Below are 19,652 nucleotides of genomic sequence, written 5' to 3'. Positions count from 1 at the left end.
AAAGTCTGTACAAGAATTCAGGACAAAATCATTGATTGAAACCTATAGCAAAGAGAATTGTTTAAGAAACATTTCACAAAGAAATTTTTGTAAGTTCCAAAGTTTTCATATAAACATTACTTATAAAAATAAGTAATTTTGTTTTACAAAAGCTATACATCTTGGTGAAAATTCACTTCATGTTTCAAATAATCTCATCCAGCAGTTTTTCTTTTCTTGATTAAAAGCAGTTGAACCTGTACATTCTTATTGCATCACAATTGAATATTAAATATAATATTCACAATATATAAAAATATATTAATTAAATTGATTCTAAGTATTAAATAATCAAATATTCTACTGCTCTGATCTATTATTTCTTTTTTGTTGGTTTGATTTATTTTTATCGACTAATGCAGCTTAATATTCAGTCACAAATAGACAGAGACTAGCAAGATTATATTGGACTGTGTTTTTAGTCTGCTGAAATTTCACCTCACTGCAGCATTCTACAACCCTAATTTTATATATCACATGTCTTATTTATATTACACTTAATGGGAGATACTATCCAGTATAGAGTATTATACCACCTATATTTTTAGATGTAGTTTACATGCAAGTTGAAGTAATACAACAATCCAAGCAGGCAGTTATAAGCTTGTAGAATGACACTAGTATGTAATGTACTGTAAGTGTTAGGTTAGCACAATGAATGGAATGCTAAAATGCTGGCAGTTTACAACTGCCATAACAAATTTCTTTTGAAGTTCATATGTGGATTTATGGCTTGAATTCATAAATTAATGAATTTATGATTTGCATAATAAAATTTCTGAAGTATAAAATCAGATGCAGATAATTGTGCCAACAGAAAGATTGGTAACTTTTTCATACCTACCTTTAATCTGCAAGCTTTTAAATGATGAGAAAAATAGTATTTTTAGCAAATTCATTTAACCCCTTTTGCATCCACACTGCCAGAAACCAAGTTTCAATATCCCTGATGGGCAAAGCACAGATAGATAGCCCATTGTGTAGCTTTTTGCTTAATTCAAACAAACATACAAACCTTTTGCATCAGATAGGCAAAAGTGTGCCTGCAACAACTTTTCAAAAAGTTATATTCAAAATTTAATTAAACTACTTTATTATCAATACATGCAAATGAACTTAGCATCAAAACATAGTTAGTAAACCAAATTATTATAATATTATTTTGGTTTTAAGTTCTTAATTCTATAAAGAAATAGTTTTAAAAAACCTCATTCTGTTTTAGTTTGAAAACTCTGATATTTGTTCCCTAAGTCTTCCCTATTCTTTAATTTATTTACCAACTCTTTTGCCACACCCATATGTCTCATAATTTCTTTCACAAATTGCCAGTAGTTCTTTCTGATGTTTAATGTTATATTGCTTACAACCAATAGAAGGGCAAAGTTTCAATTACATCAAAGGACATAGTATATTTTGTTTTTTTCACAGATAATGTTCAGTTTTGCTTTCAATTTGAACTATGTTCCCACTGGAAATACACCAGCTAGACTGGATGAATTTGTAATGGCTCTTTCTCATAGTTAGAAAGCCAAAACAAATGTGGTAGTTATGGGACATTTTGTGTATTTGCATGTTATTGTTCTGTGTTATTTCAAACATTATTTAATTAAATAAAAATTAATTACTGCAGTAGTACCATTTGTATAAAAAAAAAAAAAGGTAGGGTTAAGAAGAAGACTGAAGTAAGTACTTTGGTTTCTATGTTTTATGTGTATTCTTTATTTATTATTATAAAAATAATTAAAATGTAAAAGTTAAAATCTTTTTTAGGTTAGATTACGTAAAATAAAGAATAATTTTTCATAATTTATTATGTAATTTGATTGAGCAACATGATAGTAATTTCAAAGTCTGTGGTGGGAATATTAGTTCAGACCAATTTAAAATGCAATAAAACAATAAGATATAAGTATAATTTGATTTTTATGATTTATAAGCTATTTTAGACAAATGAATCAAGTTTCATGTTCCAATTTGAGTCATTCTAGAAAGAAAAATAAAGGTAATTTGATTTTTTTCAAATTTTATTTTATGGTTATGAGGTTAATCAGATCAACCAACCCTGTACAGAATTAAGGTGGGGAAAAAACAGATAAAATGTTTTACCTTAAAAAATTAAGAATTTAAGTATTGTGTAAACAAATTTTGAAAATTTTCAAACAAGGAAGAAAATTCTTGATCTTAATTTAAAATTTTCTATGCATTCAGAGCAGTAAACAGTTTGACACTATAATTAAACAGAAAGATTTAGTAGGAATATGCAATTCAAAATTCTGACTTTTTGTTTACAAAAGTTTTTTAAAGTTAACTGAAAGCTTACCAAATTTTATGAAGATACACAAAATATTTTCAGAGCTATAGTGTGCATTCTACCTTTAATTACATGGTGGTTCCAGGGCTCTGTAAAATACACACAAACACTCCATTAATCAGTGAGAGAAAAGAGAATGATTAAGATTCTTTTTTCAACTGAGCAGTTACTAAATAAATGTTCTCTTTAAGGTTTATTTGAGCTGTATAGGTCAAGCTGCTGAAACATATATTTTTGTTTTATTAATGTCATATATTTTTAGGCTTATATTCATTCACGAATGAGAGCTAAAACATCAGATTTCCTGAAGGTTCTTAATCGAGCCAGACCAGAGCCCAAAAATGTTGAAAAAAAGACAATTACGTAAGTTTATTAGTCACGTATTTGCATGATATAAGAAGGGCAAAAGTGAATATTCATATGTGGTTTCCCGCTCTTAGCTGTCTATGTAGTGAAAAAAGTAATAATTTTCTTATTTTTCTAAGATTATTGCTAGTTGCTGCTAGAACCTTTTGTGAATGTGTTATATTGTTGAATGCCATTTAGCACTTACGTACAGTGTTTATGTTGATGGTTTTACTAGTGAGATATACATTATAATAATGGTTATAATGTCTTAATCATATTTATATTTCATTGTTATACATAAGGCAACAGTGGTTATATGGAAATTTTCATAGTGTTTTAGTGATTTGTATATTAATGCTTTCCTGAAAGATGAATCATTTTTTGATTTTCTTTGCTTTAATGATATTTTAACAGTAAATAATATTTCATGCTAATACCTTAGCTGTTGTTTGAATATTGAAGAGTATGTGTTTGCGTGGTATTTAAATTTGCTGAATGTGATTTCATTATTCTTCAAATTGCTTGTATAATAGGTGGCTACAGAAAGGTTTTTTTCAAAATAACATCTATACAAAACAAATTGTAAACTTTTTTAGATTATGCATGATCCTTAAGAGTATTTTATTATTTTGTATTCTTATTGTTGTTTTTTAGTAATTTACAAAAATGAATTGTATACTTTTATTTATATTTTATTTCATCTCTTCCAGTGGACGAACATTTATTCGAACCTAAAGAAGTACAGTTTTTGTTATTAGTAGTTAGGCTTATGTATGCTTGAGGGTAATTTTGTGAACTGTAAAGCTTAAAGTTTTTGACAGTTATTGAAAATTTTCAGTTATGTAGAAACTTGAATTAAAAACTTCTGTTGTTAGGAATTATTATTTCAAACTAACTAAAGATATGTCGTGAGTGTTACACTGAAAAAATTAAATTGGTAAATACTGATTGAAAATGTTAATATTATTTTTGTAATTTCTTTATTATTAAATACTTTACATTTGGTTAAGTGTGATGAGCATTTCTTTTATTTCACTTTAAAAATGTCTCATGAATTATTAAAAATGAACTATTTCCTAAACTCTGCTGCATTAGTGTTATTTTTCAACTTCTAGCCATACTTATAATATTTACTAAATTCCTAAAAGTACTGAATATGTATATATAGAATGCATGTTTTATGTTAAATAATCAAATTTTAGCATTTATAATTTAAAGAACTTTAAAACGTTCATTTCTTTGCTATGGTGCAGTTTGTTCTGGTATTTTGTATAACAAGGAATACTTCATTAGAATACCATTATCTAAAGTAATATTATTTTCAAATATCAATCAGTCTTTTCAAAAATAACTTGAAAGGAAGCAAAAGCAGTATTTCAGATATTTATGGGGAAAAATTACGTTGAATATCCATGATGCTGAAAACTAAATGAATCATTGATGTAATTTTGACTCAGAAATAAAATATTGATGAGTTTTACTAGAGAAGAAGCCTCAAGAATGAATTTATTTGAAATACAGAAATCATTCATTAAATTATATTTAAGGTTGTGCTGAAGGATTTGAATTCATGCTACTCATATGAGTAACTAATTCTCTGGTACCTGGATGATGCACCCAACTGCAAGGAAAAAATTGCACCAATGAATTAATTTTTTAGAAAAGATGTATCATGACAGTTATCTTAAAAAAAATCAGAATTGAAACTTGTGGAAGGTGTTGAATATAATTTTATACTTCATTTTAATTACAATATGTAGTATAATAAGAGTGAATAAGTATTATTCCAAAGCACACCTCTGCTGTCACTTATAGCTATTACTAAGCTGCCAGGATTTCAATCTCTGGTCTTTTATACCCCACTCAATTGCCCTTGTACACCTGTTTTCAGTGTTTCCTCTAACCTAATGTATATAAGCATATAATTCAGACACTTTTTCTTTACAAAGCCGTTAGATATCGGTTTCTCAACACACGTTTTACAACAGTTAACATACTTGGTTGCAATCTTTGTGTTGCCTTGTAGCTCTTTGTATAAATTATATCTAATAAGTAATTAAAGTTGTGACACATTATTTTCAAGAATGGATTCATAGAATACTGTTTCCAGCAGTGGAGGTTAATCAACCCTCCTCTATTCCACTTCTGTTATATAGCATCTCTCAGAGGATGGGGATTCACTCTTAGTTAGGTTATCTGTGATTTTATTCATTATGAGACTGAAACATGTATTCAATCTGAGGACAGTTCTTCAGGAAGTTTTGAGACTGCTTTTGTTGATGATCCAGGACAGTCTGAAGAGCATTCAGATTATCTTTATCCGATGTCTTTATTTACTAGATTGGCATCTCATGAGACCATTTCAGATCAGCCACCTCCTGTTCCATTATGTTAGCTAGTCACTCAGGTTTGTGATGCTTTGGAGCTTACTCTGGTTGCCTTTTATCTACTGCTTCATTGATGGATGAAAGGTCTGAGGGTGACTACTTAGTTTATCTTTCAGCTGATATTGCTGTTCATACTAGGAGAATTACTGCTCTGTTACATGGTGGGAAAGAAATATCTTATCCCTCTTGTTTCTCTGAATAGTATGCTTTGGCTTACTACTACTATGAGGTGGATATATATTTTGATTCCTCCAAGTTCCTCATATGGATATGTGGGGTGTCAGAGTGGACTTCCTTGTGATCACTTTGAACAAGTCACAATTTCTTGGATTTGTTTGACCCTCACTACTGTTTTGAGATATTTTTCTTTTCCCATCCTAAAAACACTGTTTGGAAGTCTGTCAGTGATCCACACATAAATTTGAAGTGATTTGCTAATTTCTACCTTTGTGATATTTGGTGGAGATGATTTGTTGGAGGGATTTTGTCTACCTGTCATAACCTTCCATGAGGCTCCTTTTTTTCATCTTTTGAAGTGTGGGGAGATCCAAGAGACATTGTAATTATGAATTGATGTCACCCATTTGTTTTTATCCTTATTGTTGTTGGCCTCTTGACTTTCTTTGGCTCCTGCTCAAAGTCATGTGCCATAACTCCTGACTTCTGTTCCTCACTCTGTTGATGCTCTGAAAAGATTCCATTATTATTTTCAAGTCTTCTCCACTCAAGCAGACCATTGCTAATGATGTTGGTGACTGCCCAACGTGGGTGGGGGTCTGTGGAAGTGAGATTTACAACAATTGAAGAGAGCCTCAAATTCTTTTACCACAGACCTGTGGGTACTTCAAGTTCTGGTGTCAGGGTTGGTCATTCAGTTAACTTTACCACCTTTATTATCCTCCCAGTCTGTGGTATTACCACTCCCAACAGATGTGCAGGGTGTGGATCTTTCTTTCAAGGTTACCAGAGAGTTATTTGTCAAGGGGATGGTGGAGAGAGTCGATCTAATTCTCCTGGGATTTTTTTTTATCATCCCTGGTACACAATGGAGTTCTTTTTCAGCCTACTTTGCCATTTTTCACCAGGTCCGTGAATGACAAGTTTAATGTTGCTAACGTGTATATCCACATTCTCATAACAAAGTAATCCTTCCACTATCTATATTTCCATGCACAGGTGTCAAGACCTGCAGTTGTATGAGTATTTCTTGTTACACCATCATCTGAATTACTGGTAATGTCTAGCACCATCCCATTACTTGGCAGAACAATACACCCAGATTATCCTTTCAGAAGCCACTAAGCCTAGCTTTCTTATCAGAGCTGATAAATCCATTCTCTTGATAAATTAATATATTGTCCATCTGTATGTCTTTTTCAACATATTTTAAGCTGGGCTTAGTCAGCTCCCAACCAGCACCTGGATTGTGTGGATGGTTCTTTCTCTAGGGAATGTGGGCATCTCTTGAATCTCTGATTCCCTCAAGATGAGCACACATGTGGTCCCACAGTGCTCATTGCACAACCAGTGGATCATGAATTATCATTCATTGAATAATCCAGTTTTCTTAATCAGGAGCAACATATTAGTTCTCAAGTGGTGATTGGTTCAGATCAACACTACCATCAGTTTTTATACCACCCCCTTGTCTTGAGTCTCATCTCTTCACAGGCACCTCACTTTGGGGATGGGGTTCTTATATCAAAGGTTAGGAATTCCAGGATATGATCTTCCTTCCACATCAATAATTTCTTGCTGTCCATCAGGCAATGGTTCAAGGTCTAGATCTAGTGCAAGGGAAAATCATCATACTTCATTCCCTCAATTCTACAATGGTCTGTCACATTTTCTTTCATTGGTGCATATATTATTGGGACTTTTGTTTTAACCTTTGGACATTTTCTATTGGCATCATTCACATCATATCAGCTATGTTTGCTGGATTGCTATGTTCCAGGAGCAATGAATTTAATAATAGATCACCTGTCTTAACAAAATTGAATTCTCCTAACTGAATAGATGCTTTATTCCAAGATTTTGTGGTGGATTTTCTTTTATTTTGGGACTCTGATGGTTGATGAATTTGCCACTCATTGAAACTCTTCAACTATAGGCATTTCTAAGTCCCATGTACTTTGTCCTCTGGCTTTGGCAATATATGCCTTCAGTCAAGATTGGATTGGATTGCATCTTTAAGACATTTCCCCAGTTCATCTGTTACTCATAGTTCTGGCTATGATTTGATCCTCTATTTGAGAACTGTTGATAGCTCCAAATTTGCTGGTTTCCTCTTCTATGGTATCTTCAAGAGGGTCCATCTCTTCCTCTCTGGTTATCTCTGATGTGGTAACTTCAATCCTACATTCCATATCCAAACGCTTCCATGCTCAATCTTTGCAAGTTACGAGGTCCTTCATGTGGCATTGGGGTTTAATTTGGAAAACTACCTTGTATGTGTCACAATCTATCTTTAGACCCACAATGGCCATTTATCAATGAAAATGGCACACTTATAGCCAATAGTGTCTCATAAGGAAATTGAGCCCACTTCACCCAAATATGCCCCACCATTTTTTGACTTTGGTCTAGCTTCTTGTACTGTTGCTTGTTTTATATAATGTGGTTTTATGGATTGCATTTCACTATTCTAAACAGTAGAAAGTTTTTTTGAATCCCCATTGCTATTCATCTTTTTCAAATCATTTATATTCCTTCCCAAACAATCTTTTCAATTATCCAACTAAGATATTAGGGTAGTATTATGTACTTTGTCTCAACATCCATTTAAGCCTTTAGCTTTATGTACCATACATCACCTTTCCTTTAAAGGGTATTTTGAGTGATATCTGGCACATGGACACTTAAGTCAGAATTGTTTGTACTACATGTGCCCAGAACTCTTTATCACTCCACTTTTGCCTTGTTATACCCCAATAGGTCCTTTCTTCCTAAGACCCTGGCACCCAAGAAAGGACATAAATCCTTCTTACCAATTTTTTTGCCAGCTGTTTTTCACCTCTAAGACAAATTAGATAGAGATAATCTATTATATCCTGTAAGAGCCAAGAGCTGTTATGTAACTTGCACTAATTCATTTCAAGGTAGTGGAACTCGACTCTTTATCCATCATTTAGTTTCCCAAGATTTATTTCCAATTACTTTGATAAGGTGGCTTTGCAAACAGATCCATATTGCTTATTTTGGACTTTACAGGTGAAGAAACTTCTGAGTTGCATTTCCATGTCTTTAGCTGCCCGTTTGAATTTTCAACTGGAGGACATTGTACAGGCTGGTATGTAGCATTCTTCCAGTAATTTTCTCTTATGTTCTTTACACAATTTGGCAGGTTATTCTGAGGATTTTTCACTAACCCGTGTGACCAATTTGGCAACATCTATCTTCGTCTCTACTTTCCAGGGTCCTTTCTTTTTTTGCATTGTATCCCCTCTTTGGCAAGTGTTGTCCAGATAGGTGTGCCTCTATCAGTCCAAATTCACACTTGGAACCAATTTAACTGTACTTCTATCAGTTGCAACAGGCTCTGTATGAAGTGTTCCACAAAACCATGTAGGAGCTCACATATTATTGCCATATTTTGCTGGACCACCACTCACGAATTATCATCAATAAAGCAAAAGAGGATTCTGCCCATTGGTTATCAGATTCAGTAAATTGGAATTGGTTTGCTTTAAAAAAAATTAAGAAACTTCGTCCACCTATTGCACACTTTCCAGAATAGTGTTCCTCAGGACACCTCAATGCACATTACTCCCCTAGTTCTACTAGTAGAATCAGGAAATCCACAACATGTTTTCAGTCACTGTGGTGGTGGACAAAAGCTTTTCCTCCACTCTTGGTGAAGTTGAGGGCTCTTTTAACCCAAGTCCCTGGATGTTTTTCCCAAATGTCGGTAGGAGTGGCACCAGCCTCTGCAGTAGCCTACTCATAATATTGGTTCATATTTAACACTGAACTATTCAGTTGGGGTATACATGACCCTTCTTTATATCAATATCAGTTATATTGTTTATGGAAGGAAGTCCACTCTCTCCTCATAATTCTGAATGCTGAGTGGCCCCATTCTGTACTATTCATTGAATGCAGTGTCCTTTGTTATCTTCATAATTCTGGGAGCAAGTGGAATGGTTTTTGCCTACTCGGGGAGTGAGAACAAACATTCATAATTCTAAACCAGATGAGTTCTGTTTATTTGACTGAGGAAGGCATACACAATCCCATCATTCTAAGTCTGATGTGTTGTCTTTTGGAGAGGTGGAGGAGAAAGTTTGCTTCAGTGTTGCTTACTTTCTCATTGTGATTCTTGTGATTTGAAACACTTCACTTTATGTTATATAATGTTGCAGTCCAATTGCTTTAGCCACCAATATGGGACATAGGGACCAAGACCCCTTAATTCAACACCAAGTTGTGGCTGGCCTGTAATAATGATTACTCATACTATTTCTTGCTTGATACAGGAATTAAGTTCAGAGTAAAGAGATGCATTCTTGATGCTGTGTGGTTTCCTCCTTTGGATGCCACTCTATCTTGGTACATCCCTGATGCTGCTTATTTCTCAGTAGAAAATTCTTACCATTCTCTTACATTGTACTAGTAGGTTTGAAAGTCACATTGTTTTGTACCATATGTTGAGGAAGCATAATTACTGTATTTGGAACACTTCACTTTACATTTATATAACATTGCAGTCCAATTGCTTTAGCCACCAATATGAGACACAGGGACCAAGACTCCTTAATTCAACACTGAGTTGTGGAACATTGATTATTTTGTTGGGGCTGATATCAAGAAATATGTTCTTGATGCTGTGTGGTTTCCCCATTTGGATGCCACTTTATCTTGGTACGCCCCTGATCTCTGCAGCTTCTTTCTGTATATATAATGCCCTAACTAGCCTCTCCACCTTCTGTGTATGGAATTCTAGCTATAAGTGTCACTGGAGGTGTGTTTTGAAAGTTAACATTTTCCTAAATTGAAAATATATTTCCAGTAATACTTACCTCCATTAGCACTCTCCTGTCCTTTCTCCCACTAAAAATTGGTGTTATGCACTGGGAGGTTTTAGTCTCAAAAAGTGATAAAAAGTATCTGATAAAAGAAGTGCTTATATACAGTACCAGGATAGAGGGTGCATTGATGTACGTGGTGAGTATATTGCCAAGGGCAATTATGAAAATTTCAAACAAATGCTTACAGATGAGCAAAGACGTTAAAATCAGAGGTTCGATTCCCCTCGGTGGGCTCAGCAGATAGCCTGATGTGGCTTTGCTATAAGAAAAACACACACACTCTTAAGTGGCAGTACAAGTAAGTATTATTGGAAATAAATTTTCAATTTAGCAAATGTTAACTTTCATACCTAAAGTTACACTTTGTGTTAGGTCATGTTTAAATTAGATTTTATTGGCATAAGTTAAAGGCTTGAATTGGTAAAAAAATGGCTATAAAATGTGATTAAAACTTACAATGTGTGTGTTTTTATAGCAAAGCCACATTGGACTATCTGCTGAGTCCATTGATGAAAATCAAACCTCTGATTTTAGCATTGTAAATCCATAGATTTACTGCTGTACTAGCAGAGGACAACTTATAGCATAAATCTTATTAACAAGAAAGTTTGCTAATAAATTTTGTTTAAAAAAAATTATTTTATCCCGATGATTAAATAACAGATATATAATTTTCAGTATTACAGAAAAAAAAAAACTTTATTAAAAAGTTTTAAATGAATGAAGGAGAAACATAAAAATAAGTAATTTGAAAACGAAAAATGCTTATATTTGTTGTAGATTTCAAACTTTTCACAGTAAAGTATTTTGAACTTCATGAATCTACAAATTCCTAGATATATATATAAAAATAGCATGTTATTTGTAGAGGTTATAAATAATCTTTGAAAAGTTTACATCAAGTTTAAAACAATTTTGTTCAGTTGATAATGATTTGTATATTAATGTTTTTTGAAAGATTAATTATTTTATCTTGTAACACACTGGCTTTACTAATATTTTAATTATATTGCACTTAACTTCAGAGATGACGAAAAAAAACCCTTGTAGAGAAATATATATGTAAAAACGGCTGTTTTGGGTTGAGAAAATTTTTTTTATGTAGAGGAATAAACAATGTTTCTACCTTCTTTGGTCATTGTCAGGTTCACAAAGAAAGAGGTAACAGAATGATAGCTGACCACATGTTTGAAGGGGTTGTGTAACTGAGTATAGGAATGTAGAGGGCATGCTTAGATGTTTGATTATATTTATTAATATAGGTATAAAGGTGTTCCTTTGTACTAGTTTATTTTGGGCTTGAGCTGTTGTATAAGTAAGGATTCTTTAATTGTGCATTTATCATGTTTGTTTGTTTATTTAGTATTTGGGGGTTTTCTATGGTTATGTTGTGTTTATTTGAGTTGCAGTGTTCAAAAACGTGGGAAAGTGACTTTTTGTGTTTTTTTAATCTGGTTTCCAATTTTCTACTTGTTTCTCCAACATAGAAGTCTTGGCAGTTATCACCACTGTGTTTTATAAATAATGTTGGTGTGGTGTTTGTCAGTGTATTTTTTACTTTGTATAGACCTTAGTTTTGTGTCTGGTCTTTGAATAAATTTAGTATTAACTGGAATGTCATATTTTTTTATTAGTTTCTGCTGATGTTTGGAATATATGGTTTTGTGATTTTTTAATTCGTGGGAGTTATTTACTTTTGTTAGTTGATTTTGCTTTTTCTCTAGGTGTGTGTATACAATGTTTTCTATGGTTTGTGGAGGAAACTTATTGATGTAGATGAAGTATTGCTTTATTTTGTCTAATTCATTGTGAATTTTATCTGGTGAGCATAGTTTTATGGCTGTGTTTATTTGGTTTCTTAGTATGTTGAGTTTTTGTTTTGTTTCATGGGCCAAGTTCCAAGGAATGTATAGTCCAGTATGGGTGATTTTTTCAGTGGATTTCTATTTTAAATTGTGAGGTTAAGAAATGATATGTGATTGCTTTCTTCCTGTTCACATGTGAAGTTAATGTTGGGATGTATAGAGTAAATGTGATTGAGAAACTTAAGTGTGTGTTCTGTAGATGTGAATCCCGCAACTGTGTTATCTACATATCTGTACCAGTACAGTGGTGGATGTAACGCTGTGTTTCAACTTGTCATAAAAATATTAGCAGCTTCGTACATCGTGACAATTAATGGTAAAGAAAAGATTATTTTTTGTGATGATGAGAAATCCACCTCAGTATGGCTTGCATGAATATTAAAACTTTTACTCAATAAAGCAGAGAACAATGTTGACCCTTCTTAGGGCATCTTCAGGATGGTTAAGAAGATGACCAAGATTGATTGGTTTTATGGTGCAAAACAACTAGGCTATCTGTACCAAACATCTGGTAAAAAGTTATTAGTAAAATTCATAAAAGGAAATTAAGGTAAAACACAAAAGTTGAATTTTTGAATTAAAAAACATAAATTGCATTAAATCTAATTTTTAAATCTAGTCTACAGCAGTAAAAGAAAACCTACAGTAATACAAGTTGTAAAGCACTTTTTTATAGCATTACTGTAATTATCATAACTCATCAGGAAGGCTAACAGGTAAGTTCCAAAACGACCCTTAGTCACCTGAAGTTGGCTTTTCCAGTCCTGGTTTTGAGTTATATGATGTTACATCTATTTTCTTATTTCAAATTGAACTAGATGTTTGATTCTCAAAAGGAAATCGCATTTATTAAGGTTTAATGTGTAAATTAAAAACTTAAACAGCATTAAAAAGATTAATGGCCTTTAAAAAACTAAAAACATTTATAAGGTGGGCAGTGCCACCATCACCAATAACACTAACATTATGGATAAACTTTGGGACAGAACATGTTTAAAACTGTGCTGTCATTGAGGGTTGTTGGTAAGACAGTAAAATGTGGCTTACCTGTAACATGAGTGTTACACAGACAACATATTGGTGCATCAGTCCCAGATAAAAGAAAACTGTGACAGATGCATAATGTTGTTAGAACAGCTTCCTCTTTCCAATCTTTGCAGAAGCTGATGACCTACAAAGGTCAAAACATTGTTCTATGCTTTATTGTGGTAAAAGTATTAATACTCATAGGAGCCATCCTTAGATACATGAAAAGATCAATGCAGACAATATTTATGCATAAAATGTGCAAGTTGACATACTAAATGCACCATAATTAATCAGTATGCAATTTTTTTTTGTAAGGGTAATTTTTTGTTTGCCTTCCATGTCCTAGAAGCATCAATGAATCTCACAAGCTCTACTGACTGTAGCCAATTTTTGTCTATAAAATAAAATTCCTTGACTTCCATCAGATCTGTAACAGGTTGAGGCCATGTGAATGTACAAACTACTACATCCCATTAATTTTTCACAATTTTAATTAAAAATTATGTGTTCAAAACTAGGTTTAACAAATATACTTGAGTATTCTGATAACATTATTACAATGACAACTACTTCACAACATGCAGATTTTTCAGTACCATCACTTAAGCCTGAAGATAGTTGCAGTAAAGCATTCAAAAGCTTGCCATTGTAAACAAAAAACAATTATTAACATAAAGTAATCTTGTAGTTATTATACTGGAATAGAAATTTATGTTTGAAAACTTCTTTTTATATCCACGTAAGGAAATAGTTCTCTCCACTCCTGGATATTTTGGTGGTCCAGTTGATTGCAAAATGATACATCAAACATTTTCAACTTTTTACAGTTGATTAAAACTCTGAAAAACAAACAAACAGACAATGTTTGGTTATCTTTATTTGTCTCTTTATATATATAAAATTAATCAACAGATCTAAAGCTAACAATTATATTAATTGTAAATAAAAATATAAAACAATAATGATGAAATTCATATACACTGAAAATATTACAAAGATGTTTAAAAATCAAAATTTTTAGTCACTGTTATCATCATTAAAACTCATAATGAATAGTACCTGTTGCCATAGTATTCAAACACCTCAATTCCTACTGCCTTTTGCTGTCTGCAACAAGAATGGAGTGGTCCATTTCTACTATGAGAATATTTTGCTTTTTTTATACCTCATAAAAGAATGGAGGTTAGAAAGCTTTTATTTTGGGAATTTAAGGTGGTTTATTTCTAGATTAAGATTGTATCTACATATTAAGAGTGACTTGTTGTAGACAGCAAAAGGCAGTACAATTTAGACATTGTAGATTCAAGCACTCACCTGATTACCCATAACAACTAGCTAATTTGACACTGGTGCTTGGATCTTGTCTTGTAGATGGAATATTCCAAATGCATTTTACATACTATAGCTACAGGCATAATACATTATGAATTTTAATGCTGACAACAAGCTATGATATGAAAATTAATTTTCATTTTTGAGTTTCTTTGTAATGATTTATAAGTTAAGCAGGTCTAATATAAATTAAATGAATTATACATAAGTAATAAAATCAACACTATATAACAATGATGGAAATTTGTATAAAAATCTTTGAAAACAGTCGAGTAATAATAAGTAATGGGTATAATCCTTCAGTTAACTTAGAGTTGATATTGCCTGATAATAAAAAAATACAAAAGGGGTTTCACTATGCAATGCATTTATCAGTGTCATGTACTTTCAAGATATTTTTATGTTACTGGCAGGAGAATACATTAACTTTCCTAATACTAATAGTCAGTGATGTCGATAAAACCCACTTGTAGAGAAATATATATGCAAAAACGGCTCGTTTGGGTTGAGAACCTGACGATGACTGAAGAAGGTCGAAATGTTGTTCGCTCTTCTATGTAAAATATTTTCTCAACCCAAACAAGCTGTTTTTGCATATATATTTCTAATACTAATAGACTACACACATACTACAATGAGCTAAGTTAACTAACCAGATTGAGCTCATGCATGAGAAAAAAAAGTCTCAGCATGTGAATGTAATTTAGATACATGTATGCTGTCTTTATACTGCTACTGAATATATTTATAGATTGCACTAGTTAATGGTAATTATAAAATTCTTTGATTTCATTAGTAACTTAACCTAAAATATTCCAATTTCTTCTGGAGTATCTTAACTTCCAACATTTTAATAAGTGTTATGGCACATACAAGCAACACTATAAAATTACTATATCGAAGATTTTTTAATGCTAAATAGGTCTATTTCTAATCTGTTAGTCTACTGTTTGATGTCTCACACTGACAAGAAATATACAGCATAATTTTAGCTTCATCACCACAGTGAGCATAACACTATTGTAGAGTAGCAATTCAAAAGCTATCTTGATACACCTGTGTTTAATTTAAGTACTATTTCTTGCGTATTATGATTTATCTCAGATGAGTCTCCGATTTATTATGTATGTCAACATATTACAATTTCAAATAGCTAGAAATTTTAGTTTTAATCTAGAAGTTAATTGAATGTCAATATCTATAAAATGTATGATAGTTGCCAATAAGATTGATACACACAATTTTCTTTCTTAACACGAATATATTTTAATATACAAATAACAATAATATTACAAAGAATAACTTATATACAAAAGTTTTACAAACTCATAAACAATATTCAGTCTTCTTTTTGGTCTGGAGCTGAATATTTCATTGATGGTTCATGAGGAGCAAGTTAGTTTTATGTTTATACACAGATACTTGATGAAAATGCTAACTAGCTCTTATTCTTTTCTGATATCATGAAATTTACAAGCTTACTTTCATGGAGGAAGATAGCTGTCTAATGTCCTGATAGAAATACTAAACATCTGAAGTTAAATAGTTTGTAATGTTCAAAGTCTATAAATGTTCCTGATAAAATATCTGCAGTTTTCCTATTAATGAGTGATTATCACAATTACACCTTCCAAGACATAGTATACTGACTAGCAAACCAACAGTATACCATGATTCCTTCATATGTTGCAATTTATAAACTTTGAGACATGGTTTTCAAAAGTTCAGTTGGCATTCACTAGTATTTTACACATGCATGCCATACATTGTTAATTTTTACACTCAAGAATCTTCTATAAATTTAGAGAATAGACAGGACTTTTGTCGTAACATTTAACAATACAAGTTATGTACATTTCTAAATATACAATTAAGAAACACAAATATCATTATTAAAATAAACAGGCATTAGCAAATCCATTACATATTGCACATGTTTTTGTGATATTTAAAGCATTTTTTTTATTTCTTACGACATACCTTATTTAAATGACATACCATAAAGTACTGTCATAGCTGCAATATCCATTAAGTTCATCCTCCATAACTACTATAGAATAAATCTTTAGTAAGTAATACACTTTTTACATCTTTTCATGCAAGTCTTCTGCATGTAGTAATGACATTCTTATTACATAGATACTTAAAGGTAGTAAACATGTTTTAATCCATTTAATTAGGTTCAGTTTCTATGTGGTAACAGCTAAAAGCTTGTATCACTTTGGCCATATGTATGTATCTACTCTTTGGATGAGCCTTCTTAAAACTTTAAGGGTACATGTTAAATGTTCTAACTTAATTAGTGCACATTAAGGTTTTCTCCCTTATTTGTTAGAACAGTTGTTGAAATGTGCATTTGCATATTATAAGATACTACCATTTTAATTCTTCCTCTGATTGGAAAGCACTTTATATCATAATTATTTTTATCTTTGTCATGCACAGATGTGTGCATTATTTTTCACTTTTAATTTGCTGTCATGTACTGTATATATTTTATACAGTACATTTCCTAAATCTGCAGATATTTCAAACTTAATTGTTAGACATCAATATACCTGAAAACCACAGACCAGATAAAACGTAACATTTTGGTGCCCTTATCAAAGAATTTGTAATTGTGGAATTTATTTTTAACATGCAACTTTTTTTCCCATTGATCTTCTGAGATCATGTACAATTTATGATGGAGAATAGGACCTACAGTTGAAGTTCGGATTCTATATGAGAATGCAATCAGGACGAGGAGATGCACCTTCCCAAAACAAGAGATTTTGCCATCAGTGATGAGAATTATGCTTTAATTCTTGCTTTGTCCTCCGTGCAGAGAAGATAGGGAATATTCAGACAGCTGCTAAACAACTTATAATGATTACTTTTCATTGTTTGAAGCATAGAATGACAGAGAAGTGTCATAATGGCATCAAATAGACTGAACAATGCTGAGGTTTTCTAGGGTAGTCTGTATGGGTCACCAGGTTGCTCATTAACAAATTCAGAAGCTCAGGTCAATGTATACTATAATGATAAGGCATCATGTCATTGTAATTATGTGCAGTGATGTGCACTGCTTCCTTCTGCACAAGACTTCAGCTGAAGACATCACATGCATAAGGAAAAAGCAAGTCAATAACAGGTACATGAATAAACCACAATTTAATTATGGTGGTGATGCAAAACTGGCAAACCTGTCAGTGTTTAAGAAGATGGCCCAATTAGTTAATGACACAAAATGTAATGTTAATAAGTGTTTATAACTGAATAAGTCATTTTTGCCTATTTTTGTCTATGATTACTTTTGTGCCTCTCTGTAATATTTATTGCTATATTACTTACATTCTGTTTTCTTTCTTTATCCCTTAAACAGCAGCCTTCATCAATTGATGCTGCTACCTACAATATTTCCACCGTTTAAGGGTAAATTATGTTCTACTACTCCAATGCACCAATTGAAAACAATGTCTCACAGTTGTGTATGAATTGGTACCATCTTTAGCATGTTACCAATTCTAGCCTTAGTTTTCCTGTTTTTGGTTAAAAATTGTTTTCATTTAAAATTCAGAATAATATCAAAAAATTAAGTATCCAGAATTGGATGCTGTGGGTACCTTTCCTTCAGGACCTCCAAGTTCAGGCTATTTCAAGAAATTCTCAGCAGAAAAAAGAGTATTTAGAAATGACTGAATGACAAATATGACAAGTAAGCCAAAAATTCCTACTCAACTAACATTCAATTCATCACAAATATCGCATTTCATGACTGCATTGGTTTTGTAATAATGGTACATTATTATTCATTTACAATTGAAATATTTGCACAGATTTTGAATATATAAAATGTAGTGATGGTTTTTGTTATCTGATTTTAAAATGTCACCAGTTACTAAAATGACTATCATTTTGTGTGTGTGTTGAAGAGGAGCCTATATCCCTTTGTTTTAGGTGTGTTGCATAAAACATGCACATATGAATAAATTTATGAAAGACAAATAAGCTAATAAGACAAATTATTTCACATTTTAATGAAAGTGTTAATCATATGATGAGCAGATAAGAAAATTATTTTAGATTTTTCTCATGCTTAAAAATAATAAATATAAATTTTCCCTAATTCTACTTTGGACTCCAAAAACAAGAATAATACTTGTTTAGATTGCTGTTTTGTAATGCTCATAACAGTATTAATACATTTTTAAATAAAAATTATTTAATTGCTTAACACTCCTATGAAAAGTGGGACCTAATAGGCCCCAGAGCAACTTGAAAGGTTATTAATATTAGGCTAATAATTTTGTATTTAAATGAAATTGATATTTAAATCCATTAATGAATGGATTAACAAGATTCCCACTGTCCCTATCTACTATCTAGCAAAACCACAGCTAGGGGAACGGGCTTGGAGAAATCAGAACTAGAAACGTCTTTTCGTAGGAGTGTTAAGTAAGTTAATAGATGTGATTGAAAATCAGATCTGCCACCATTATTTAACTATGCTGAAGCTTGACCTCATAATTATATTTCATTTTCCTCACTTATTTGTCACTGGTGATTAACTTCAGCTCCCAGTTTAATAATAATGGAAATAAAAATTACACCCTCATCAATAACACTATGCAAATGTTATCATGTTTAACAATGTTAAAATATTTTATTCCTAATTTATTTGTAATTATTTTGCTTTTTATAGATTTTTTTATCTTATAATTAAATCATGTCTACCTAAATCTATTTGAGTTAATGTTTATTTAACCTACTTTTCAGGGGTTTTAAAAACTTCATCACATGTGTTGCAGTAAAACTACTTTTTTTGTCAGGTTTATCATGAGATGTATCTTTAGTGAACTTCTGGTTAAACATTTGACAGCAACTAGTTAATTTGAATTACATTCAACTGATTGCTTATTCTCATGAAACTCAGATAGTTGGAATAATCAAAAATAGTATTAATCATAAACACTAATTTTGATTAGTTGATTATATTCACAACATTGAGTTAATTGTAATTTTGTTTAATCAATTATTTTACTTCATACTAATTGGTGCTCCTAGTAGTTGATTAATCATGTTAATCACCTAGCTCTGTAGTTAATCCTAACAACTCATAAAAATGTTACACAATGAGTGGCTGAGGAATCTCCTTATTAGCACAACATTCTCTTGATATTCATGGAACTGATCTCCTGCAGAAATAAAGATTCCTCTTGTAGTCCTTACGAAATGCATTTTCAGAATATTATTATTTTTTATTTCTCATAATGAATAACTTTCAACTAAATTTCTGGAAAAGGGTATCTAATGACATTATTTAACA

General features: G+C 31.8%; 1 protein-coding gene across 1 annotated transcript in view; it reads left to right on the top strand.

Annotated features, from left to right (window-relative positions):
- The window catches only part of Arpc2 (Actin-related protein 2/3 complex, subunit 2), an 80,771-nt gene extending 76,588 nt beyond the window's left edge, over positions 1-4,183 (top strand). The window contains exons 9-10 of the mRNA XM_076505835.1: positions 2,613-2,713; positions 3,409-4,183. Of these exons, the coding sequence (XP_076361950.1) occupies positions 2,613-2,713; positions 3,409-3,433 (126 nt within the window). The 3' untranslated portion in view covers positions 3,434-4,183. The remainder of the gene's footprint in view (positions 1-2,612; positions 2,714-3,408) is intronic.
- The last annotated feature ends 15,469 nt before the right edge of the window (positions 4,184-19,652 follow it).

This window comes from Tachypleus tridentatus, chromosome 6 (assembly GCF_004210375.1).
Source record: "Tachypleus tridentatus isolate NWPU-2018 chromosome 6, ASM421037v1, whole genome shotgun sequence".
NCBI classification, from domain to species: Eukaryota; Metazoa; Arthropoda; class Merostomata; order Xiphosura; family Limulidae; genus Tachypleus; species Tachypleus tridentatus.
The sequence above is the reverse complement of the archived record's forward strand: the minus strand, read 5'-3'. Positions and strand labels throughout refer to the sequence as shown.